At 45.1% G+C, this 27,357-nt stretch overlaps 1 protein-coding gene across 5 annotated transcripts in view; it reads right to left on the bottom strand.

The window, feature by feature from the left end:
* Positions 1-27,357, bottom strand: part of Ets1 (ETS proto-oncogene 1, transcription factor) — a 94,966-nt gene that overhangs the window by 10,688 nt on the left and 56,921 nt on the right. For 2 of the 5 annotated variants that reach the window (XM_051156135.1, XM_051156137.1), the window contains exons 2-6: positions 20,668-20,787; positions 18,974-19,174; positions 16,213-16,290; positions 15,040-15,288; positions 10,672-10,932 (exon numbers count right to left, since the gene is read on the bottom strand). In XM_051156135.1, the coding sequence (XP_051012092.1) occupies positions 10,672-10,932; positions 15,040-15,288; positions 16,213-16,290; positions 18,974-19,174; positions 20,668-20,787 (909 nt within the window). The remainder of the gene's footprint in view (positions 1-10,671; positions 10,933-15,039; positions 15,289-16,212; positions 16,291-18,973; positions 19,175-20,667; positions 20,788-27,357) is intronic. The other 3 variants (XM_051156138.1, XM_051156139.1, XM_051156136.1) reach the window with 2 other exon arrangements.

The following is a 27,357-nucleotide window of genomic DNA, read 5'->3' as shown; positions in this document are numbered from 1 at the left end:
ATGTGCTTCCAGAAAAGTCTCTTTTCTCATTCCTGAAGCCTAGGGCAGCACCCGACCAGCACACAGCTCCCCACCAACAATTTTAAATGCCTCCATGTGGTTGCAGTGCCAGGCATGATACTGCAACATTTAATGCATAGTTTGACCAAAACCATCATCCTCAGGAGGCAAAGAGGAAGGGGGGGGGGGCAGAAGCATACAGGATTGAAAGGTTCCTAAAGGTCTCTCTCTATTGGGACCAAAATATGGATGACACCCAAGCTATGTCACATCAACATGCTCCCAAAATAAAACAACCACACCTCTTGTCCTTGGAGGAGGGGGGGAGGGTCATGCTGCCCTAAAGAAACTGAAGACCTTTAGTTCTACTCTGAAATTCAAATCGAATACCTCAGTGTGGGTAGGATGGCATATTTATTTTAACCTATGAAACTCTCATGGTTGATCACCCTTGCAATTGGGGACTGACTCTGCCCTGAAGGCACACATCTGTCAGGTGGCCTTAAAACTGCTACTAAGCCTGGCTGGCCCCTCCCCTTCCAGGCAGGTGTCTCTGCCCACAGCCAACGGTGAAGAAAAAAAAAAAAAAACACACACACACACACAGAACACCGGAGTCCGGAAATGACCCGTCTGCTTAACACAGTCTCCCTTTTTATACTCAAGAAGCACCTGTCTCTGAGGTGGGGTGGGCGACTCCCCAGTCTCAGTGCACCCTTCTAAGTCCTTCACAGGCAATCCCAGAATCGTACTGCTTCCATGAAGTCATGGCGCTGCGGGTCCAATTAAATAGAAATCACCCAACAGGGTTTTTTGTTGTTGTTGTTGTTGCTGTTGTTGTTTTTGGGTTTTTTTTTGCTGTGGATCAGACTCAGCCTGAAGCTACACCCTATTTGAGGCCCGGTTTGAGGCTGATGGTGATATTGCTCTGTGGTTTGGTACTCAGTGTCTGGAAAGAACTTTGAAAAGAAAGAGCAAAGACTGTTTGATATTCAACTTAGTTCCATGCCTAGAGCTGTCACCTCCCGCGTCTTCTAAGTTATGTCTTTCTGGTGCCATGTGCTATCCCATCTCACCCCTAACCTAACCCAAATATGGTATGTCCTACAGCCTGCACACAATGCCTTGGTTTAGTAAGTCCCTGCTATACTCTACTCTACTCTATAAAGACGTGCCTGTGCCGAAAACTAGAAATCAAGAGTAGTGAATAGAATATAAGCTCTACTAATGAGACCATTAAAGCTAGACTTGCTAAACCCAATGATTTTTTTTTTTAAATTCATCTATTTGAAAAAAAAAAACTCTGCATCTATTCATCGCTGAGATAACTCACATCTAATAATGAAAAAAAAAATGGGAAACTGTTTTCAAATAGATTAAAACCAGATGCTGAGTGCCCAGTTCAGGTCCACCATATTTCTGACATGCCACAGACCCCCTCCCACCTTGCCCTGCACACTACCTCTCTAGTAGAACTTAAAAAAAAAAAAACTAGAAAAAAAGTATGCTACACAGGAGGCCATGAAGGACTGAGAAATGACAGTATCCTAGAAAATCAAAACACAGAGAGAGAGAGAGAGAGACAGACATATGCATGTATACACACACACACATATATAATATAATATATATGTGTGTGTATGTATGTATGTAGGTGTGTGTGTGTGTGTGTGTGTATATATATCCCATAAAGAAATTTGATTTTATTTCTTCCTAGTTAAAATTAAATCTGATGCAACTCAAACTCCCTGGGCTTTGTTTTCCTATTCCTAAAGGGGAAGCAGTAATTTGTGCCCACCTTTAATTTAAAGACATGTAAATTGGGCCTTTATTAGAGAAACATGGCAAGAGTAAAGAAGGGTGAGAACCCTGAGGAATCACCCTCGGAGCGGAGCAGACCGGGAACAACAGGAAACGTCAGTGGCCTCATGAAGAAAAGCATGAGATGGCAGAAAAGCTATCTGTAAAAATAGATTTTTCAAAGACACATCCATAAATTCCCTAGATAAAATTTAATAATGTGTCCAAGAATGAAATCAACCTTTCACGTGGCAACTTTCAGAAAGCATAAACTCGGAGATTTTTTATTTTTAACTATCAATCATATAGATATAATTTTTTAAATATCTTAATGGAATATTCACTGAAGATTCTTTTTAAGTCCAGGAGCCCTTCCTCTAACTAAAAGTCGGTACACACCAGAAGAGGCAGCGGGGTGCACTGCCTTGTAAGTGAAGGCACCGGGAACCCTCTGACTTGAGGAAGCCTGGGTCACAGATGGATTTAGCATCTCTTTCCCACACTGCGCATTTGGCTTGATCACTCATGCTAAGGCCCAAGCCCCTGACACCTTATCCGGTGTTTCCACAAACATGGTTCTGCATTGTCCACCAGTCCTAACTGGTGCCTTGGCTAGCCACCAAGGCCCAGGCAAGCTGGCTGCTAAGCACAGTGGGCAGCAACTGGCCAGCGGAGGGCTGCCCCACCTGGCACAGATTTCAATGAGACTCACTGAGCTAGTCTGACTTGGAGTGGAGAGGGCAGTTACACATTTTTAATGTATGAGGAAAGACCTCTGTTTTTTGCTGAGGCTCTGCACACCTGCGTGCATTCAAGTGTCCACAAGTGGGGGCAGTGGCAGGCAAAACCAGAAGGCTCCATTCTCTTAAAGGGGCCGCCTCCATTTTTAATCTTAAGTTTAGATGCAGCTACCCCTTTTCCTCTAAGCTCACCACAGGTGCTGTCAAACCAGGTGCAGCCAAACTTGCACATGAACTACATGACCAGTCTGTGAGTCTCCAGTCAGGAAGTGGGTTTCTTTACAGCCTTTGCCTCCTGCTGTTTTCTAGGGAATGGGCCTTTCAAGAAGCCACTAGAGAGGGCTTAGCTAGGGTCAGGGCTAGGGAGGAGGAACTGTGTTATAAACCAGCATACTGTTGTTGTTGTTGTTGTTTTCCTAACCTATGCAAATATCTTAAAGGAAACATCTTGCTCTGAGTACCCAGGTAAGCAGAAAAGGAAAAGATGAGTGATCAATCAGGAGTGTGAGCCCAGGACTCCAGCTCTGTAAGTGACTCCAGTAGTCCATCTCTGGGACTGACTTAACTTTGGAGAAGAGGTTCCTCTTCATCTTAGGGATGCCGACCATAGTCTGGCCCACTCTAAGTCTGGGAGGCATTATATCCTAGTGAGCATTCATGTGTACTAGCTCTCACAGGCACTTAGCCAGAACTAATTTCTGAACAGCCTTCAAGTATAGGGCACTATAGCTAGATAGCACTGGAACACGAAAAACAATATTAGCAGCATCCGGTAGCTACAGGAGAGAAAAAAAAAAAAAACCTCTTGGTTTGCTATAATGCAGTGGGCTGAAAGTGTCCTGCCTACACCTTTGAATAACTAGGGCCAGAGAAAGCACCTGGAAAGGCCTTCTCAAGAAAGGGCTCCACCCAATGTGAAGGTTAAGCTCCCCGCATGCATAGCTGTGTCCTGGCACCTTCTTAAATACTTTGGGTACCACCCTCCTCTCAGAATCTAAACTTTCGAATTCAGTCATCCTAGGAGAACTTTCACTCTCTTTATCTATCAGGGAGATGTGAGTCACACCACCGGGTTAATTATAGCCAACATTATGCACAGAACCCCGGAGCCCACTATGGGCCACAGTGCACATGGAGACACACGATCTTGAGTAGTGCCTTACACTGGGCCAGACAAGAAAGCTATGCTAGGTTATTAAGCTATCACCTTTGTGGTTGGGTCACTAACTGCTGCTCAGGTATCCTGCTGCAGGGAACAAAATAGACCTCCTCTACCATGTCCACATCAAGGCCAGGACTCCTGGGGACTATCACAACCAGGGACAGAGCACAGCAAGGGACACCTCGGTCTAGACCTGTACTACACAGAGGTATTTCTACTGCGCACCTATGACCAAAAGACTCTCTACCAGCTTGACTGGACCATTTTGGAGGCTGAGATGCACACAGAACAGATTCACATCCTACCCAAACCGCCTTCTGTCCAGGACCGCAGTATGTTCTGGAGGCTTCCCTGCCTCTTCCCCTGCTCCGTCTTTGTCTTTGGAGACGCTCCCACACACATAGCTTGCATAGCTAACCATCTCTTTCTATCTACTTCTCACTATGTTGGACATTTCCCTAATTGCTAGCTAGACACTGTGAGAAACTTCAGGAAGCATCTCGTGTGCTCCGTGGCTTTGGTCTAGACATGAAAATCAACCCCACACTTGTACAATGAGAAAGACAGAAGCTTCTGTGTATGGCTTTTGTGCAAAGTTGACAAGTATTATTATATGAAAGACTCCAGGCCACAGTAGGTGCTTAACACACGCAGCACACTGGGCAGCATATCATATGGGGCCTAACTGACAAGGATCTTGCTTTGCCCCCTGAGGTTGTCAGCAGTTACTGGAATTCTATAAGGAAAATATATCTCCTGACCTCAAAGAACTAGAATTGTACTGCAAAGCTGAAAGGGTCAGAGATAAATACGAAGTGAGAATGAACGGCCATTCGGAGTGTACCCCCTAGGTACCCAGCACTGTTCTTTGGGACTCCATGTATTCACTAATTCTCACATGCCTATGAGATGGGATCTGTTTATTACTACCATTTTTTTTTTTCAGACAAGGGAAATGGGGCGCAGAGCTGTGAAATTTCTCAGTGTCACACAGCTGGGCAGTGAGTGGCAGAGCCCAAGCCTGTGCTCATGATCCCTACAGCTTGTAGCCTCATGTTGGAGCAGCTTAGAGCGGCCATCCTTCAAGTCCCCTAAAGTGGACTTTGTCGTGAAGGTGTTTTTGAATGGCAGATGGGATGCTGATGACACTGAAGCCATGGCGTCAAGCAAATCTGACTTTGGGCGGCGGGGGAACACGTGGAAAGGAGGGGAGTGTGTGTCTGGAATTGAGCCTCTGTGCTATGGGAGCAGTGGCTTCTCCTCCAGTACAGGGACAGCGAAAAGGAGACCTGATGGGGGCAGAGCTGGAGAATCTGGGACATGTCAGAGGTGACAGGGACTTTCCCAGACCATTGCTTAATGGCAGCCAGGACTTGTGCTGATGACGTCTCACAGCACACGGCCTACACTTTGCTCAGTGGAAACATCCTGCTTCAAAGACAAAGAAGTGGCATTTCACACTGGAGTTCAGAGTGGAATTCCCATGCAGATGCCATCCAACCATCGTGCATAGTGAGAGTTTGTTAAAGAAACAGTGATCCCCCCCCACTCCCACCCCCTGCTCCCCAAATCACGAGACTCAGAGACTTCTATAAATCACACAGGGGAGCTGTCCCCAGGAAAGAAGGAAAACCTGTTACCCAAAATGCAGATAGATCTCAACTGCAAATATGCCAGGGGTTCAGACACACTTGAAAGCAACTCCAAAGGCAGCTTGTGCAGTTTTGGCCCAAGGTTCTGAGAAAGCTTGCCCAATCCTGGCCTTCAGAACTATGAGCAGAAACCGGGAACCACTCCTTCCATAAAATTTTAAGACATTCAGAAGCAAAAAGTTAACAAAGGTGGTATGGCCACACCCTGCAACCCTAAGAATTCCTCTACTGGTGGAAAATGATTAACTGCCACCACACTCATCAGGAACGAGGCAGGAGGCATGAACTGGCACTGCGGGCCGCAGAGACCTGCTCTCCTCCCACCCAGTTCAAATTTTCCTGGGAATTTTCCTCTCTGGTAACTCCAAAGTAATTCTCCACTGACTATAACTGAATAGCATGCTGACTAACCCAGAACTCTGTGGAAGCACCCAAATGGACGCCACGTGAGTGCCTGGGACCTGCTCTCAGGCTGCTGTTGGGCAGAAGGATTCCTTTCCCATTCCTGCAACGTGTCCATCACAGTGACCTGAGATCAAGAAGGAAAATGGTCTCCCTTCCTTCCTGTTCCCAGCCTCTTTCTTCCCTACCCTGCCCAGGAACACTCCACAGTCAGACTGCACTTGCCTTTGACAAGCCTGGGAGCTAGCACCAGCCCTGCCCAAGGAGCTCCCATAAGTTGTTACCTAGCATCTCTGGCTTCTGGGAACGTGACTAATGCTCAGTGTGGGCAACCCAGGTCTCTCCCCACCCCGACAAGTTGGCCTATCTCAATGCTAGCCAACTCTTGCTGTGTTCTCCCAGCAGTGCTTGCGTGGAAGGATTCCATAAAGAGCCTAGTGCAGGGTAACATGTTAGAAAGCTCTACCTTTCCTGAGCCGTGTTCGGAATATCTGAAATCCACACAGATGCGCCTACTTTACGAACTTAGCAACCCATCCCGCTTTTCCTTATCGCTAAGTTGGGCTCATCAAAAGCCTCCCCAACACTGTCACCATTTTGTATTCTAGTAAGGGAAGACTATTTTGCAACTTAGTTTTCTCCAGAAGACTAGTGAGTGCAGGTGCTAAGCCAAAGTCACAGGCCACAGCCTGAGCTGAGGAGCTTGGCAGGCCTTCCTTCTGTTTGTTTTCTCAAATGTGGTTTGTCAATAGCTTTGGGTTACTACACCCTAAAACTCAGCTGCATTCAGACCTCAGGGTTTCTGGGCTTGACCCATGGATGTTCTTACTGTGTGACTTTAGACTGGCCCTCCTGTCTGAAATGGACAGAACAGAATTCATTCAGATGGAAGGCAATTTAAGGGGACATTCGGGATACATTTGGGGTTGCTTTTCCTCTAAATCTGATTACTTTTAGTGTGATATCAGAGAGAGGGGGAGGGGGAGAAGAAGAAGGAGGAGGAGAAGGAGGAGGAGGGAGGGAGGGAAGGAGGGAAGGAGGATATAAAACACACATTTAATTTATGATCATTAATGAATGGCTTTGGGCATAGTTTTTCCAGGCTCTGGGTGAAAAGGAGACTTGTTTCCTTCATAATTACAGCTTAGTGGGTGATGATATACCCAGATATGGATTACCATAGGTCAGCTGAGTATTACCTGCGGCAGGGATATGAATGGGCCCTTATCTGTAGCTGTGACTAGGAATATGGAATGAAGTTCAAATAATGGTATTGCAGGGGCCAAGACCTCTGTACTGAAGCCGAAGCCAGCTCTATCCACCCCCACACTCTCAGTCACACGGACGAAGTGTTAACTAGTGACAAGAGGCCATCTGGGTCTTAATCCCTCTGTGAAGGACATGGAGATACCCAAGGACTGTAGGAATATTCCCATTTCTTAACATGAAGAGCAAATGGTGCATTCAAGCAAGACGTGCAGTGTTTAAAATTCATTTAGGAACTACCTTCTCGCAGAACAAAATTACCTGCCCTTGGATAAAGCATGATCTTTGTGCTCAGTTTCACCATCTCTAACATGGGGCTGAAAAGATAGAGAGGAAAGGAACCTACTATTTAATAATAATCCAGTCTACTATCTTACCTCCATAGCAAAATTAACTAAACAAATGAATGCTAGACATTATGCTAGACCTAGGAGGAAAGGACCCATAATCATAACAAATTGATTATTTCAGCATGCACAGACTAAGTGCTCAGCATTTTTTTTTTTTCCTGAGGCCTACAAGGTATACGGAAAAGAGCAGGCTGGTGGCTCTCTGTGCTGTAATTAGAAGGGGTTCAGAAGGTGTCTATGAACAAGAGAAAATGGAGCTTTCTGATTGTATCGGTTTGATAACTGTAAGCAGAAAGGTAAGGAGCACATGCTGGCGGAAGCCAACATTGCATTTGATGTATTCTTCGTTCAGCTAACAGGCAAGCTTTCAAGCCATGTTATCTGCCCCCACATCTCGACCTAATTTAACAAGTTGCCATGGGAGCCCAGTGAAGGCTGATGCAATTTTCTTATCTTTGAAGGAAGAATGTAACTGTGCAAGAGAGTGTGAAAATTCCGTTTCTAACTGATTTCCACACTTTACAGTGAGTGCAGTAACTAAGATATCACAGGAAGAAGGAGAATGCATTCCTGTGGACGCGATATGGATAGAAACCTCAGGCCCCGGCCTAGGACAGAAAGAGACAGCCTCTTCTTGGCCAGGTGCATCTAGGCACATGCATGTAGTACAGACTAGGTAGTCACGGTATAGAAGTCTAAGCGTCTCTACTGTAGGTCACACACAAGCTGCAGCAATTGAATTTTAGGACGTAAAGGGGCCAGAACCAGAGATAGAAAATCAGCGTGACTTTTACAAACATGACAAAAGTACTGCCAACAGCTACAGCGTGATTTCCACTTTCCAAAGTACTTTTCAAATGTCATCTCATCCTAACACGCCTGCACACAGCCAGACACCTGTCTGTAGACACTCCAGCCATCACCTCAAGCAAGAGACAGGGCAGGATAGGTGTGTTCCATCCCTTCTTAATCACTGTTTCTGAGATGAAAAGGGCCCACGAGACCACAGCTCAGTGAACCTGCAATGAAGGCAGGAAATGTTCCCCAAAGACAAAAATGCATGGAGGAAACCACCAAAATCTGCTCTGCTCTCGCACACCTAACAAATCCCAATATTTCCACCACAGCAACAAGAGATTCTAGTTCAAGTCTAAGGTCACTTACAATACATGGAACAAAACAGAAAGCCTCTGCTGCGGGGTGCGGGGGTGGGGGTGGGGGGGAGCGTCCTATTTACACCTAGTTGGTGCTCATTTGCTGAGATAATAACCTTACTACAAGTAGGGGTTTCTTCTCACGCTGTCTAGCGCAATGTCTAGCACTTATTTAATTAATTGATTTGGTTCAGCTGCATCTTCACACATCTCCTACTGTCAAGAGAAGGGCGGAGAGTTCTACTTCACTAAAAGTAGAAAAAGGTACAAGGTAAATTTGCCTAAAATCACGCAGTGTGTTAGAGCGGGGAGGGAGTTCAGGGGACTTCTGTTTTCTGGGCTATTGTTCTCACCACTATTTGAGTCTCAAAAAAAGACTCAATTCATAGTGGTAAAGAAACAGAAACTAAATGTAGAGATGCTTTACTTTTTTTTTTTTTTCAATTCACAGAGCATGACTTTGAGAAGGCTAAACGATAATCGATTTCCCATCTCCTCTACTCACTGACTGTCTTCATCCCATGCGGAGAGGGAGGGAGGGAGAGAAAGATGGAGGGAGGGAGGGAGGGAGGGAGGGAGGGAGGGAGGGAGGGAGGGAGGGAAAGAGACTATTGAAGAACATCCAAACAAGAGCACTGTCATTTATTTGAATACTGCCCTGGCCTTGTCTTTTTCTTCCCTTCCAAGCAGCCCTTCTCCCTCCACACTCGATCACATTCTACTGCATGCAGCTGGAGAGTCTAGTCCCAACTCCGAAGTCTGCCATTCCTCTACACCTTGAAAGACTTTCTGTACTTTTCCTCATCTGAGGTGTCTTCCATAAGAATGAGTAAACCTCCCAATGGTCTGCTTTCTAGAAATAGAAAAGGATCCGCTGAAGTGCACCTACTATCTTCCCCCCAAAAAAGGTGTGAAGGTATTTCAAAAAGAATACACATCTTCAATGTTGTCTGTGTCTCATGATTCTCTATACAGTCCTTGCTGCCACTCCCAATCATAAGAGTTATTTCCTGGGCACTGCTGATGCAGTGACTGCCCTAGGGTCTTTGTGAATGCAATATAGAGAGCGCATTCTTGATCTCTGAAGGATGAGTAATTTTTCTAAGTATATAAATTTTGTTCTTAAAGATCAGTTAATTTTCAGAAAAAAATCCCACAGCTACCCTAGCACACTTTTAACATCAGACAGGTATGTCAACAGAGACAACCATGTCTGCTGTTTGTCTTTAGTCACATAGAGGCCCCACCTGTGTAGGCGAAGGACATTTTAAGATGCCAGCAGCCAGACCACATCTGACTAACAGACTTTAACATATAACATAATCTCCTCTCAAATGCATTTGAAAGCCCTGCAAATCCTGCAGAAAGGGCCTGATGCTTAGCACAATTATCACTCAATTCTCCCTGAACTTTTCTCAGGCAAACCATTCCAGGGCTCCTGGGTTAAGGTACCTATGTGCTGCTGCTCATGGGGACAGTGAAGCACTGCCTTGCTCTACTAGGACGTTCTGCCTAAGCCCAAGCTCGCTGAACTTCATCCATTCTCTGGGTTCTTTCTGAAATCACTACTACTCTAATGATAGCTTTCACACCCATGAGAAAACCAATCCTGAAGCTAAGTAGTAGTAGCTGCTGTTGTTGTTGTTGTTGTTGTTAAGTGTCTTACTACGGAAGCCCAGAATGGAACTGTACAGGGCTTATAACCCTGTTCCTTAATTCAAACAGCAAGCTGCTATGAGAACCATACTGTGGAACTCTTGCAGCATGCACGCCATTCAACTCTGTCATTGAGAAAGCCAGCTTCCAGTTTTGTATTTAGAAAGGTGTCCCCAGAGCAGGCCAGCAAAAGCCCCTCTGCTATCCATGAGGCCGTTTCTAGAAACTCCCCATCATCACGGTCTCCAGATATGAAAGAAGTTGAAAAGTTATATTTGCTATACTCTTAAACACGAGATGGAAATGGCACGATTGGCTTCCAAAACTCAGTGGCTTTTCACAAGCACAATGGCTTGAGCCTGAAGACCCTCCAGAGACATCTACTCTTCACAAGGAGAAAAAGGGATGCCCCTGGGTCTCTGTGCCTTACACTTGACGTGGCCCATGGAAACATGCAAACAGCCACCTAGACCGGGGCTGGGTGCCTACCTGTATAGCCAGCCAGGGCAGCAGCAGGAATGACAGGTTTGTCCTTGTTGAGGTCAGCGCGGTCACGCACATAGTCCTTGAAGGTGCCCTTGGGCTTGTGGTTGGGCAGGGCAGCGGGATAATCCTCGGAGTCGAAGCTGTCATAGGAGGGGACACGCTGCAGGCTGTTGAAAGATGACTGGCTGCTCCAGGATTGGGTGAGGCGGTCACAACTATCGTAGCTCTCTATGCTCTCAAAAGAGTCCTGGCCCCCGAGTTTACCTGGAGGTAAAGGAGGAGGTAGGAAGAGGGCAGGGAGGAGGGGTTGGGGGAAAAAACAACTGTAAAAAACCCTCTTATGGAGGACAGATTGCTAATCAGATCTGGAGAGTGATGAAGGGAGAGAGGGCCCAGGGATACAGGAGTCCCAAAAGGCATGAGTCTACACTAGGGGGAAGGAGGTTGGCCTGGCTGAAATACCAGAGATGCTGCCACTGCCCGGCTTACAGTTCCTAGCATAGACCGGAAGTTGGGTTCTATTCTTCTGATCTGTTGTATGGACACAACAGTATGAGGACCTCAAGAATTCTAAGGCCAGAAGTGTAGAATCTTGTACTTGTCAAGAGATTCTTGGTTTTTACATTAGACTTGGTGAATACATTAGACTTGATGAAAAAACAAACAGCACTGTCAGACTGAATCTCTTGTTTTCAACTCTAGACAAATGAAATGGTTTGAAAAGGACCAAACTGGTGAATTATTTTGGTCATGAGAAGACTTAGAACAAATTGGCCTCCCTTGACTTTAGAACTAAAGTATTAACTCCCTCAGTCATCCCCCCCCTCCTACTGCCAAATACTAAGTGATTCCTTCATGCTCTCTCAAGTAGAGGAAGAAGCTATGCAACGCCTTCAAGGAGAGTCAAACAAAACCCACCAAGGCTCACTGTCACCCTCCTAGGCAGAAAACAGTATTGGTTTCCCTCTTCAGTAGTTTAGTGCTCCATAGCCGGGAAGATGGGATGACTGAGGAGCTGAGGCCCAGGGCACCGTCAGAAACCCTTCACTCTGTGAGTTGCTTAAGGCATTCTGAACTGACCACAAGATCATGCAAGCTCATCCATTTCCCAAACCAGGTTATAAACAGCTGCTGGGGTTGTGCAATCACTCCTGGGGAAATTTCCATAGGCAAAAAACACCACTAACAGAGAGGCTAATATGAAAACCTTAAGTGGAGGAAAATAAATACATCAAAGATCTAAAACGGCTCCCAGGAATGTTTTCTTTGTGTGTTTCATGTTCGGCTACTTTTCGGGCAACTGGAGGCATATCTCAAGAGACAGGATGGCCACTCATGTCCAGCACAAGCCAAAAGATTGAAAGATATGACAAATGTGCCTGCAGAAATACTCCCAAATCAATTCTTAATTGTGCAAAGCTAGCTAAACCCTGAAGTAAACGTGCCTTATCCAGCCACATATTAGTGTGCTTCTGGCTTGCCTTCTCCTTCATGACAGTGAGCTCTGGTTAAGAAAACACAACTCAAACATAAGAAGCTGCTCAAACCAAAGTTAAATACTCGGGAAAGATACTGTTCCCAAAGTTGTCTGTCTGTCTTTCTTTCTGTCTTTCTTTCTTTCTTTCTTTAAGTCCATATAAACCAGTGCTTCTAATGCAATCCACTGATGTGGACATTCTACCCTTCTGCTCCCTCCTGTACTGCTTAAGACAGAAAAAAAGGTCACACCTCACTCTGCCCTCTGTCACTTGTTCAAAGGAAGGCAATGTCCAGAAAGCAAATCAGAGGCTGAGGAATGACTGGCCCAGCCTGCCCAGCCTGCATCACATTAGTGCCTTTCCATTACTGTGGGGGTGAGGGGAGCGGTTTCGAGACAGGGTTTCTCTGTGTAGCCTTGGATGGTCTTAGACTCACAGCTATCCTCTTGCCTCTGCCCCCCTGAGTGCTGGGATTAAAGGTCCCTCTCCCAGGCATTACTATTATTTAAATCACATTAAATGCATCAGGGAGGCAGTCCATACACAGACTGCCCCAGCCTCTTTAGCATAGCAGAAATATCTCCAGTATCTCACAAAAGGTGTTTTCTTTCTCCTATAGCTATGGATGCTGTCATTCAACCTCTCTGTGGCACATTCAGAAAGCCCAAGAAAGAAACCTGTATTTCCATGAAGGATGCCCTGTGCACGGAGTCATCCATGTGTAGGTATTCTCTATGCCTGAGCCTCTAGCAATCACTCTTATCTCATCAGCCATTTTGATATTTGGCGGGCCAGGAGCTGAAAGAGCTTCATTTAGCAACAGTGCTAGAGTAGGCATCACTACTCTCTTGCAGCCTCGCCAGATGCCACTAGGTTCAGACTCGTGATTTAGAGCAGAGAGCAGCTTTTATTTTACTTCTCTTTCACAACCCAAGAGCTGGAAGCCTTCATTAACGGATATTTTCTCCAAAACATCAACTTGAATCCAAAAGGATCGGACACTCGGTTCTGCTCTGTTCAACCAGGAGGCAAGCATCCCCAAAACAAGCACTGCCCATCTTTTCTGAGAAATGGCTCTGCAAAGTCCTTCCAAAGCTAACTGAGTCCACCGAACAGCACTCCGACCAGTAGTCAGCGAGCCCCGTAGCCACCCACAGAAAAGACTCACACAAAGACAGGCCTCAGAGCTCCAATGAGTGGGACAGAGGAGTACTTTGTATACTGTAACACAGGATCTGAATACTACGATTATTAATAGTCAGCTAACAGTAATGTCTTTAGTCTAGACCAATCACAACACTCAGAATCAATGGCCCTTTGGCCAGCCGTGTTACAGCATGTCTACCATGCAGCAAGCAGGCCTGCACAAGCTGGTCTTCCCCTTAAGTCTGTGGCCTGAGCTTGGAGGAGGTGGATGACAGTGAAGCCACAAAGAAACACCTGATGTCTATAGTAAGTATCTATTTGGGTTTATAATCATTAGTTAGGGCTTGACGGGGTAGTAAGGACCCAAGAGCCAAAAAAAGGAAAGTGGGGGAGAGGCATTGACACCAATCCAAAACCAGCCACAATTGTAAAACAATATGATTACAGATCTACCCAGATTTACAACACAGCTGAACCCCAAACCCACAACTCAGTCTTCTTAACTATACAGAGAGACAGCCCCACAAAGAAGAAAACGGGTTGAGAAGTGCACAGATGCATACACTTGTGAGTATGTATTTAAATAAGACATGTACCCAAAAATAAAAGACAGGCAGAAAGGGGAAGGCAGACCTGGTCCCACCCATTCCCTCTGGTTTGAAACACAAACAACCTAGGGCCTAAGAAGGATGATTTGAGTTCTGATTTTGCAGGGACTTGCCCTGTGCAAGGCCAGATAAATGTGACAGGAGGATGGATCACAGTGGCCACAGGGTACCTGTACCTTTGGCTCTGGTCCTTTTGAACAGCTCTGAACAGGTGAAACGGGGAGTCGTTCAGTGAGCAGGAAGCACTATCCTGCTCTTCCTGTTTATAACGCCTTCCCATTTACCCATCAGGAAAGTCGTTTTTCAGCTTTTCAAAAAATGAGTGTGTTTTTCTTGGATGAAGAAGCCCCTCCTCCGAACAGACTGCACTTTCTCAGCAACAAGACAATGTGAACACAGCCCTGGTGGCGGAATGCTCATGGCCTCATCTTAAACATCGGGTACATTCTACCTTTGGGGCATCAGGTCGGTCAGACCTATTTTGAAACACTTACTTCTCTGCCAGTGAATGTTTTATCATTACTATAATAGCCTTGCCACAAAGAGTACTTTCTTTTGGAAGCCTATGGCCACCTCTTTCCCTGGTCCCCTAGCTAAATACACACTTTCACCACACTGTTGATGACCAGTTCCAAATAAACCATTGGTTAACCATCTTGTATCTTCCCAAACCAAAGAAGTCACAAGTGGCTAAGTTCCCAGGATGAGCAGCAAGGGTCATCCCAGGTGCCAAGTCAGGTTCTACAGTGAGACCCAGGTGTATCCCAAGAGAAACACCGAGGCACGTACCAAATTTCAAGAGGATTACGATCCCAAGTGGAAACTGCCTTAAAGAAACTGCAGCCTGTCTATCAAAATCCAACTAGAAGTATCATGTAGGCAAACCATTTTACCCTGATAACACATTTGCTTATTATTCTGCCATACTTAGCTCCATCATGGACCCTAAGATCTTTATGATCATGTTGGATAAAGCTAAAAATCTCACGGTAGAAAGGTCTTACTGTCTACACACTCAAACATGGCCGAGCTAAGACTGATGAATAAAGGACTGATAAGGAAGCAAAATGGGACCTGAAAAACTCATGCAGTAAGGTAATTTTGTACACCCAAGGAATCTGAAAGTAAATTTGACCTACCACGACTGGCCCTCCCCATGCACATGTTGTCTGGAGTTAACACTTCTTGCTTGATGGCAAAGTAGTCTGTCTGCAAGGTGTCTGTCTGGAGAGGGTCTCGGAGAAGGACAGAAGGGTAGTCATTCTCATACTTGAGGGACAGGAGTTCCTCTGAGCTGATGGGATGCAGCGTCTGATAGGACTCTGTGATGAAGCTGGGCTCTGAGAACTCTGAGGGAGGAACACACTGCGCATGCTCAATACCATAGCCTAGAAAAAAAGAACATTTACAATTGGAGACACTGGCACCTGAAAGAAGCAATCCTTACTGCTTATCTAAGACCCATCATGGGATGTGAGCTGACTCCCTTCAAAAAGAAAAGTAAGTCAGAAGGACTTGGGTTCAACCTTGATCCACAACTTGCCATCTGTAGCCCTTGACAAGATACCTTCTTTTTTTTTTTTGTCTTAATTTACTGATTTGTAAAATAAGGCTAAGTGACTCTTACTCAAGGTGATGGAGGGTTAGTGAGGCTGTGCATGCACAATGCCTCACCATCTCTGGCATTCTTGATAAGGTCTTGTTATCTACTGAACGTAACTGTTGTCATTGAAATAAAAACTGTAATAAGCAAAAGGATAAAACAATACATCACCCCTGCTTAACACTACCTTTAAGGCAGGGCCACAGAAAGCCAATGATATCCTCTGTCTCCAGCCACCTCTACAATGTGCTAAGGTATCTTACACTACAAAGGAGAGAAGAGTTTTGCTTTCTATAATAGAAGGTGACGCTGAATGTGCCACTCACGGTCTCCAGAAGGATTCCACAGTAAATCCTGTCATCTTTAATAGTAGGCAAAGAAAGCATGTGGGCCAAAATAAAATTCCTAACCCAAGCTACTCCCGGTCACTATCACAAATGGGATTAAATAGGATCAAAAATCTAGCCACGGTGTATTCCTTCCCAGTTGCAGGAACCTTGTAGACCGATAACTACACATACAAACTTAATGCCTGTGCTTGCTAAAAAGTCATAAAGTAAATAACAAAAAACAGAATATAGCTGAGAAACTATTCCTTTCTACAGAATTATTATTAAAGTATCTGAGGTCACCATGGACAAGGGAGCCCTTCTAAGTTTCCTCTCACAGAGATCGGAGAGGCGAAAGGAGAGCGGAAGACAGCACTTACTAATGAAGTAATCCGAGGGATAGCGGGACTCTGGGTAGGTGGGGTTGACTCCATTCACCTGATAGGGTTTCACATCTTCTGTAAGAAACACAGCAGGGAGGAAGTGATATAAAGATAGCATGCAAGTGACTCTCAGTCTACAGGGATCTTGACACACAAGGATCCCAAAAATCTCAACCTTTTTACCCTAAGGAATCTGCAAGCACATTACAGGAGTTGGTGTCTTGGTTGCCTGGATGGAGCCTTAGTTCAGGATGAGATCATAAAAGCATGGCTGAGTGTATCATCTCAGTAGCTGTGAAATGGGATTTATCCATTTATCTTGGAAGAGGACCCAGTGGATAATCACTGAAGGTTGAGAAAACACTGCCAGCTCTCATTTGTGATGTCTTGGTGTTCCCCTTCGGAGAACTGAATCTTCAGGCTTGAGTCTGGGGATGTCTCAAGGACCATGGTCAATGCCTAACACTCAAACTGATCAATTAAAAACCATTCCAGAAACACACTCCTGTCTTTAGGCAAGTAGGGTTTTGTATCTTCCATTTTTTTTGCAGATGTCTGGATTTTTTTTTTTTTTTTTTTAATTCTGTTTTTCTCATTGCTCTTGGAATTCAAGTTCAGGCTCAGACAAGAAACAGGACACTGGTAAGGTGACTCCACTCAGTGAACCGTGAGGCCTTATGTAAGGTAAGAGAAACAACATATCCAAGCTGCCTAGATGCCAACTTCATTTGGACCCGGAAAAGAATGGAAAGAACGTGTATCAGAGCCAGACTGTCTCGGTGGGATCAGGATCCTCTGGCTACCCTGGGACCAAATGCACTCGCTCTTGGCACGGCACACAGCATGACTATATTTCTTTGCAAAAATCAATTGTAAAGGGAGACTGCTGATACGGGTTTTTCCTCAGGTATCTGCTAGCCTGCTGAGAGCAAAGGCTGATGGGAAAACAAGTTTATGCCTGCACTCAAAGAGAGAGAAAAAAAAAAGGTTCTAAGTTGAGATAAAATGATTAAACTCTGCTTGAACAGCTTATCAGATTGAAACATCCCTTGCACCTTTGGCCTCCAGCTCCACCCCGAGCAGCTATGTTCTCTGGCTGCCATGGTGCCTAGGTTTGATCACAAGAAGGGACGCTGTCCTGAGTACAAACATTCTGATCGTCTCTTCAGAAATGTGAATGCGTAGACAGGCATTTTTACTGCCTGGAGCAATGGGACACGGGCTGGGGTTGACAGGACTTGCCTTCTCACACATGTTCAACTACACCCTACTTCACCTCGATTCCGTGACAGCACTCCATGGCAGAAACACAGGCTCCAGTCTAATCCTGGGTCAGAGGCAGCAGTCTCCTCTAAGGCCACAGTATCACAGCAAGAACACAGGATGGGAAGTGAAATTAAAGCAGATTTAGAAGTAAGTGAAGTTTCAAGTGTTGATCGCTGATTGGAGATATATTTTGTGGCACTTCGGAATCAAAGATAACTAGCTATGCATGTACCGTGGCCAGTGGCAGACTGCGACCACCCCACGCTCCTGGTACATCCTCTGTGAATTCAGTCGGAGTTCAGAGAAACACTGTATTAACAGATTATGTTTGGTTTCATGGTCTGGTGCAACCTGCTGGTGTGTTCAGAAGCCGGCACTTAAACCAGCTCTTATGAGAAGCCTCCCACATCTTTCTTTTCCTTTTACGAACAAGTCACTCGGGTCAGTGCCTAGGGGTCAGTACCAGTGCAGTCACTAGGGCTGTTGAACACTCCTCAGTAGCAGCAGCCACAGGAAGAAGCACCAAGTCGATGACTATGTTCACCTACTAAGAAGCCAAGGAGAAGAAATGCACAGCATACTTCTGTGCCCAGAGGAACAGGTCTGGGGCTCTCCTCGGCCTGGAGTTTGAGGCACACTCTTTAACAAGGGAAAGTACTATATGGAATGAGCTATGTGCCCTGCTCCCTACGCTGTGCCTAGAGCTTGGGACTGGTGACCACAGGGATGGGAGTGGGGGGCTGGTTACAGAGGGCAGCAGGCTTCTAGGCTTACAGTCAGCTCCAGGGCACTGCTGACTGCTGGTAACTGCAATTTATTTTAAGAAGAAATTCAGAAAAATAAGCACACCACCACCCAAGTTTGCCGCCTGCTGCTGCTGTTGCTATACTGAGCCAGCGCTATGGGGCATGAGTCACTTGGTCCAAAAGGGTTAGAAGAGGCCAGTAGAGGAGGCTGTGTCATTACAAGGTTGCAACACCACGTCCTGACATAACCCCCCTAGCTTTGGCTACAAATGGAAAAGGTATTCTACACTACCGTAATCCCAAGCCAGTGAGTGGCAGAGAAACTTGTCTTGCTAATAAGCTTGGAGAAGCTGTATTCTCCTGTTACCAGAGGGCATGTACCATAAATCATGGGAATATATATTAAATTGTCTGGGGATGGGAAAAATATCTCCTTTTTAAATCCATGTTCATTTAAATCCAAGAACTAATCGTTCCAACAGTGTTTGGGGATAAGAAACTAACGTGGATCGTATTTTTGCATACAAGATGCTAAAGAAGTACAGATTTTCAAAAAATTAAAATATGAATTTCTAATGCATATAAGAAGCTAAACCAGCATGTGCTGAGCTCCGGCTTTGTGTCATGCTCTGTACCAAACATATCCCCACACACAACAGCGTGAGCATCCTGCAACTGGACCAGCGTTTCTCCTACTCTTAGAGAAATGCCACACAACCCCCTCCTCCCTGCTCTCACACATTTACCTTTCTGCAGGATCTCTAGATGTTCCCAGAGGATGTCCCCAACAAAGTCTGGAGCCAGCTCGAGGAAGCATTCTTTACCCAGGGCACACAGTGCCGCTCCGTTCATACAGAACTTCTGGAAGTCCACACCTTTCAGGCTGAACTCATTCACAGCCCACATCACCCAGTCCCGAACATGGGTTTCTGTCCACTGCCGTGGGTCTGAGAAGAAAGACCAAGTGAGGCTATGGTAGGGCAGGCTGAGGATTCTAGTCATCTTCAGACCGAGGGAGCAGCATCTTGTCCAGCACCTCGCATATCCTTCTCCCCACACTAAGGCACCTCACCTTCCCTATTTTGGCAGACAGGAGGAGCTGTGGTCAGCCAGCAACAATTCCCTGCTTTTATTAGGGCCGAGATTTCCACTGATCTCATCTCTCACCCTTACTTCCATTAACATTTTTTAAAAAGCCCCAGAGAAGGGAACATGCCCTCTTTTTTTTTTTTTTTTGAACATGCCCTCTTTAATGGCAGTAATAACAACATAAAGTGGTTTCCACAAATTGCACATACCTCTGCCTGCTCTCAACTCCTCAACGCACTTGAGGTTTTTATACTCAATTATTTTTATCTTAGCTTCTTTGGTTTTTTGCAATAATCACAACAATTAGCAATAGTAAGCCATTCAAGTGTCGTTCTTAGTGATTACATTAGTCAGATGCCCTGCAAGGTCTGCACGTGTCACGGGCCCTGCTTTGAGTAGCAGGGATGACATATAATCTTCATACATGACCTGAGGTTTGCCAGAGCTGTACCTGTAAGCAACAGCCAAAGGGGCTCAGGTAGCCGCAGGCTACAGTGCCCACATAACTGATGGCATGAACCCAATAGTAACTTCATGTGATGCCGAAACACCCAGGGCTCAGAAGTCACACTTTGCTCTGCCTTCTGGTCCTCAAAGGATGTTTGGGATTGTTCTCCACTCGGGCTTGGGGTAAGGTTATAAACAGAAGGGAAAAAAATGTACAGAAATACTTAAACTTCAGTCTGGCCCTGCTGGAAGTCTTCTCTTCACAGTAGAAGAGGTATGGTTTATAGACAGACTTCCTTCAACTTTCTTAACAACAACAACAACAACAACAACAACAAAACAGAACACAGCTTTCCTGCTCTTGACTGTCCAGGAAACGATCCTAGGTGGAGCTGACAATTCACAGTTCATTTCTCTATGACAACTCCAGACCCTTTCCATTCTCAGTGAGCCCTTTTAGATAGGACAGACCCAATGCACAGGCAAACTTTGCCAAAGCACATGGGAAAGAGCAGAGTATAAATTTAAAGGAACACAGCTCCCTGGGTTTGTCCATGGAAGCCCACATGGACCCTAAAACAAAGTCTTCCAAACTTTTCTGTAAGCTGGAATTGTTTGAGGAGTTTACAAAATAAAGATGCCAGCAGCTGTTCAGATTGAATTGGCCTAGTCTGGGACCTACCCCTGAAGTTCTCGAAGACCCAGAGATGTCCAGTCAGGGGAAGACTATCCTAAGGCCGAGATGGCAATCACAAGCTGGAAAGGGTGGATCTCCGGTCCCTGTGTTTCATGGATGTCTGCCACAGGCCATCACTGCTGATCTAAACCAGTGTGGCTAATCTAAACCAACCTAGCTACAGGGTCCCGCCTAGTGAACCCTTCTCTCCTAGTATAAAAAGTATACCTTTCGGGATTCCCAGGCGCTGCTGTTCTTTTGTGAAACCACTGAAAGTCGCTTTCAAGGCTTGGGACATCATTTCTTTGCTGCTTGGAGTTAACAGTGGAACATCCGCGCATTCCATATCTGTAAGGAAAAACAAAACAGCCTATGAAAAATAAAAACCACATAGGTAGTTAACTACTCATAAAGAATGGGAGGGTGTGAATAAATCGGAGAATGCAAGCTGAGAAAGAACTGTGTTAATGTCCTCATCACAGCAGGTAAAATAGAAGGAGTTTTCTACAATATGCTAGGCCCCTTTTGGGGGATGGGGAGAGACTGTGTCTTGCTTACAACACTCTGTATCCTGACGGGGGGAAAATGCTATTCTTTCTTCTAATCTCTACTGTCCATGCACACACACCCGTTTATCCGCCTTATTCATTGAAACCATTAGTACAACCACGTATTTTCAGTTACCTATCAAAAGAAGGAACAATATTATTCATGTAACCTACAATGACTTAGTGCTTCTAATATGCAAAGGGGACGGGGATAGCACAGAAGGAAAAACAGCAGGAAACACAGAAATAGGACTGACCAAGACAGTGGACTGTGAATCAGGGGATTCAGTCCTTTAAAAAAAAATCTATAAACATAAATGTTCAAACACAGTGTCGATAAGGGCTTCAATGGAGACGATGCACTCTAGCCTAGAACAGGGAGCTGCGGCAGCTCCAGAGAAGAGGAAAGACCTGCCTCAGGGAAAGAGACAGTTGATGTGAGATCTGACAGACATTGAGAAACTAAGGAAGGAAAGCATACTCAGGCCTAGCTGTTCTCAGAGTGAGGTTCCCCCAAGCAGACATATCAGCTCACCTGGAAATGATAAGATGCAGAATTTCAATTTCCCTGGAGGCCTATTGGATCGGAGCACATGCATCTGCTTTTCAACACAAAATCGAGTGGTGAGAACTAAACCAAAGCAACACAGGCTCTGGCGCAGCATAAATAAAGGTCGTGAGCTAGGAGGTATCAAAATGTCACTGTTTTGATTCTTCACCTCCTGCTTAGGTTTACACCAAGCCATTTTTAAGGCTATTGTGAATGGAATTATTTCTCTAATTTTCTCCTCAGTGCCTTTGTCATTGGTATAGAAAAAGACTACTGACTTTTTTTTTTTTTTTTTTTTTTTTTTTTTTTGTAAGTTAACTTTGTATCCTGCCACTCTGCTGAAAGCTAACTGGTTAGGAACTTTTCATATTACATAGAAACAGGGATACTTTGACATCTTTTCCTATTTGTATCCCTTTTATTTTCTTTTTATGCTCTAACAAGATTTTGAGCACTATACTAATAGGAGTTCAGACAGTAGACAGTCCTGTCACTATATACCTTGGTTGAGTAACATAGAGAAATCAAGCTGAAACTGAACCGAATCATAATCCTAAAAAACAAACCAAAAAAAAAGCTTGCAAACTGCTGGAGAAAAGGCAGCAATGGTCCTACACAGCCATGAACACTACAAACTACAAGACTCAACTAGCAGAAAAGATATGCTTACTTGTGCAACAGTGGCACTGCTGTTATGGGATAACCAACCAACTCATTCTCTGGTACTGAGGCCTGCTCCACAGGACAGACTCTATGCCTGGTACATTAAGCCCTATGGGGGTGGGGGGAGAACCACAATCATAGGCCATTGGGGGTAACTGAATATTGCTGGTTTGCTAAATTGGCATAGCAGCAAACTGCCTTTTAAATATTTAGGTTGATCCTGGTCAACAAATGCCTCTTCTGCAGTCAATGGTAGTAAATGATGAAACTCACAGCCACACAAGGTGCTGAGGACAAGTTACAGATGAGTGCCCAGCCCCAAACCAGAGGTTTATGCCACCCCCTCTAAGGTGCAGGGAACAAAGCAGGAGGAGCAGCAGAAATGATGTGAGACCTAGAATAGAATACACAGAGGAGTGCTACAAAATGTCTTCCGGGGAAGGCTCAGCCATTGCAATCCCAAACACACAACAGCTGTGGCTGCCCGCACCCGGTCTTCCCAAGAATAAGCCCCTCAACAGCCCTGCACGGATGAGAGAGAGGCTTAGGGAGCTCTACCCTTCACTGTGAAGCATTTGCTAACTGAGAGATTCAGGGAGCTGGGGTGTCGCTGTTTTCGTTGTATACTCAGTGGTGACCCCTCCAGGCTCCAGTGGATATTTCCAAACCAAAGGTCATGCAGATGGCCCTGACTGAACTATTTGAGTCACAAGTCAAAAACAAAAGTCATGTTTAGGAAAGAGACTGAGGGGTGGGCTGACAGGAGTGGTAAGGAGAAAAGAGTACAGCAATCAGAACACACACACACACACACACACACACACACACACACACACACACACAAATTTCAAGGAATAAACTTAATTTTTAAAATTACAGAAAATGGGAGAAATAAAACCTTGTAACGTAAAAGAAGAAAAAAGATGACCGGCTGCTGAATCAGAGTGATCAGGAGGGCAGCTGTTTGACATGGAGTTGAAGACAACTTAAGTGGGGACAACATTAAAGCACAGGTCATTTTAGCCTAAGGCAAATAGAAAGCTGCTGAAGTTTAACCAGAGGAATGGCCTCCCTGGATTGTGACTCAGGAGACCGCCTTGTCTAGATACAAAGAGGGGTTCAGGTGAGTATGAGATGTTGGGGCATTTATAAGAAAGCAGTAGCATTTGTTCTGCTAAGAGATGACAGCGGTTTTGACTAGGAAAGTGGCAGTGCTAATAAGATAGGCAGGCAAGCATGAAGCGCACACAGGGAGTCCCAATTTATGATTTGTGTGGGTGGGAAAGGACAGTAGGTATCAAATCCTGAAGACCTGCATGTATCATCATCTGCCAGACACCACACAGCCTTACCCTCCCCCACTCGCAGGCCATGTTCCCAATATGGGTACATATATGTGGTCAATATCAAGCCCTGTCTAGACTCATCCTGGGTCAAATACTCCCCAAAACTAATCCCACCTAGCTTCTCTCAGACTTTCTGAAGTGACTGCCTTCACCACCTGCCATGAGGTTTAGAGACTTGGACTGTCCATGTACCGCATGCAGAGACTGGTGTAAGATGACTACATTTCAGAAGAGGACACTACATAAGTTCCTCAGCTACCTTATAGTTCCAAGCAGCTAACAGGAAGGAAGGAAGGAAGGAAGGAAGGAAGGAAGGAAGGAAGGAAGGAAGGAAGGAAGGAAAGAAGGAAGGAAGGAAGGAAGGAAGGAAGGAAGGAAATCCCTGAACATATATGAGAGAAATGATGAAAATTAGTGACCTCTAAGAAAAAGAGCCAATATATTGCCTCTGAATGTCAAAATGAAGAGAAGCCATACTAGGTGACTGAGGACAGTTTCTATCCTTGCTTCCAAGGGGCAGCCCAGAGTCCAGGCCCTCCTAAGAAGAAACAGTTTGCTACAGCTACTCTCCCAGGCCTTGCCAGTGACAAGGAATCTCAAGACCCAGTGAGTGTTTGGATTGCCCTGGGACATTAAAAAAAAAAAAAAATCAGCATGCCTCCAGGAAGGCTGACCAAATGATGGAAAATCCCAGATCTTGGAGGGGGAAAAAAAAAAGCTCGGGGAAGGATAGCTGTTGATTACATAATATCCAGCCCTTTAAACAATGGAATAATCATCAGATGAGTCACTACAAAACACATCAATGCTCTCCATTCACCTTTATTTCACCAACCTAAGAACGGCAAAGTGATCTAGAACGTCTCCCCTTCCCAGCACAAGTCAATTTGACTCCAGAGAAAGAGGCCCCTGAACCAAGCAGGGAGCATGCCTCTGGAGTCCAGGAAAAATTCCAAGACTCCCCAGATGCTAGGACAGAGCTAAATACACACGCCAATCAACAAATATTTTGTGAATTCAGTTTTTCTCAATTGAATCAACTTTGTTCCCCTCACTCCCATCCAGTATAAATTCAGGAACTTGAATCATGTGGGTTTTGCTTTGTGCCTTCACTTTTTCCATTAGATTTAAAAACTCCAGGAAAAGGATTTTCCCAATAGTGGACACTGGCTGAGGTGACATATGGAAAATGTAGGCCACGGCTAATGGAGTGTCTGTAGAGCTACTGTAAATTATAGTACCTTAAATAATCCAAATACAATGGTGTCTCAAAATGCAGAGAACCTGCCCTAGAGATACAGTGTGCTAGTCCCATGGAGACTCTCAACACAATGCATGAACACTGGAGCCTATATTGGACTTCTTGTCTACCTACTGTTCCCCAGGTCCTTACCTCTGCAGTAACATTCACAGGACTTAATGTATGCTTCTGAGAAGCCAGTGAGTTAAAAAAAAAAAAAAAAAAAAAAGCAAGAAAACAAAAATTTCACAAGCCAAGATGGAGTGTGGAGGTAGAAGCAGACAGGACAACTCTCCCAAAATCTACAGGCATGCTGGGCCAGCAGCATTCAGAATGCCTGTGCTTCAGTGTGGCCTACATCTGACAACCCCAAACCATTTCATGTGAAACACCAAACAAATATTTCTTGTGTGTGTGTGTGTGTGTGTGTGTGTGTGTGTGTGTGTGTGTGTGTGTGTTGGTCAAAGTTAAGGGCTGTTCGGTTTCCAAGAACCCTTCAATGGTGTCTCCTGTGTCTTTTTCTACCATTCTTGGGAGTTTTCTGAAGCAGAATTGCTTATATCAGCAATGTTATAAATAACTTAGCTTGTAATAGCTTTTGCTCAGCAAGATGTTCAAGGCTTAGAGCCTTATCAAGCAACAAGTTTTTTTTTTCTCCTGCTGTTCTCGACAAACGATGTAGAAAAGGCCACAACATCTGGGACCTGCAGGTAAGGTAGTGAGGGACAAAACCAAAATCAAGAAATCCCAGAAGAACATCCAGTGTTGTGTGAATGCTACTGTGGGACGAACTCTAGTACCTGACAAATGATGCCCAGTCTTGTGTTGGTTACTGCCATAAACAGAGCGGCAGGAAGGAGAGAAGTGCAAACTACCTTATGGTTTGCCAAGACCCGATGCATATACCTTTCCACCATTTCCCCAACCATGTGACAGTCCAGGAGGACTGGAAAGGTGCTCCAGGTTCCCATTTTACAAATGTGGAAAACAAGACTCCAGAGGACTTAGCTAGCGTACAGTCACAGATCAAGAGAGGAGCAACTAGGGTCAGAAGAGACTGCCTGCCACTTCTCAAATCCCAGGTCTTCCTACTCAATTCCATTACCAATGGAACAGGCCACATAGTCAGGAGAAGTAAACATTGCAGAGCTGAAAGAGACAAGGTTTTTCTTTTGCGGGGGTAGAAATCAGATAAATATTTAAGCACAAAATTACTCAAGACTATGCGTTTCATATGGATAACCACCAAATATAGTATGGAAAGCTGCTTGCACCGTCTAGTGCATCTCCTTTCCCTTCCTGGGACTAAGGCAAGGCTTCCTTCCTTCCTTCCCTCCTTCCTTCCTTCATTCCTCCCTTTCTTCCTTCCATCTACATGAAGCCGGGAGGTGAAACAACAACCTGGCTCCTCCTCTGTCTGTGTTCACCCCTGAGTCACCCTAATGGGTCACTGTACATACAATATAAGACTAATTAGTTACACAACGATTTGCTGAATGTTTCTCAAAGTAAACAGAAACCAAGAAGAAGTCGGCTGGCTTACATGGAAAGGGGCAGGGGGGGGGGGGAGAGAGTCCAAATGCAAAGATGGAGTTCTACAGACACGGAGAAAAGAGAGCCATGCGTATGGCTGACTTGCCTTCTTGATCAAAATCTGTGCATTCTGCTTCTCCTTTTCTCTGCTACACAACTCACACGAGGTAAGCCACTTGCTCAGCTCAGCTCTAAAAAGAATTCTGTTCAGAGGCAACCTCTCTGTCACTGGGTTTTACAGTTCTCGTCTGAAAATTGTTAGACATAATAGTGTAATGAACCTTTATTTTATATCTGTGTGTCTCTCTCCCTCCTCCCTCTCTGTACACACACACACACACACACACACACACACACACACACACACACACACACACACACAAATACATAATAAAGCTAATAATCCAAGAACATGTCATTTCACCTACTAATATTTTATTGTCTTGAAGATTTTAGATAAATGAGATACTATGAGAGCTGAGGAGACAGATACACCTGAAGCCAAAGAAAATAGGCCGTTAGAGTTATTTTGTCTGGCACTGACATCAGGGTCTACATTTCATTTACTGGCCCATTTGAACCACAGGCCTCTGTCAAGGCACCAACACCATGCTATAGAAATTGACACAGGGGGAGCAGAGAAAAATGACTTCAGACCATGGTGGAAAGCCATCCTGAGATTTCCACATCCTACATGCAGGAGACTGAAGTCATTACTCTGCTTGCTAATGGCTCACGGCATCGTGAACTTTCAACTGTAACTAAGAGCACACAAGGAAACGCTGCCGTTCTGACAAACACCAAAAGGGCAGTTTCGAAGGAGGGAACCATGGTCAGGTTGTCTAGGACAAGCCCCAGTGCAGGAGAACAACACAAGGAGAAAAATGGCTGTAGCCAAAGAGGCTGAAAACTCTGGCTGCTGGGAGTTGCTATTGGCTTGTAAAAGGATATACCCAATAAAATGGCCAGCCATCCAAGAAGAACGGGAATCTCAGATACACTGAGAAGCAGACAGCAGAAGAGAAGCAGAGTTAAAGG

Source organism: Acomys russatus, chromosome 14, assembly GCF_903995435.1.
Source record: "Acomys russatus chromosome 14, mAcoRus1.1, whole genome shotgun sequence".
Taxonomy (NCBI): Eukaryota; Metazoa; Chordata; class Mammalia; order Rodentia; family Muridae; genus Acomys; species Acomys russatus.
The sequence above is the reverse complement of the archived record's forward strand: the minus strand, read 5'-3'. Positions and strand labels throughout refer to the sequence as shown.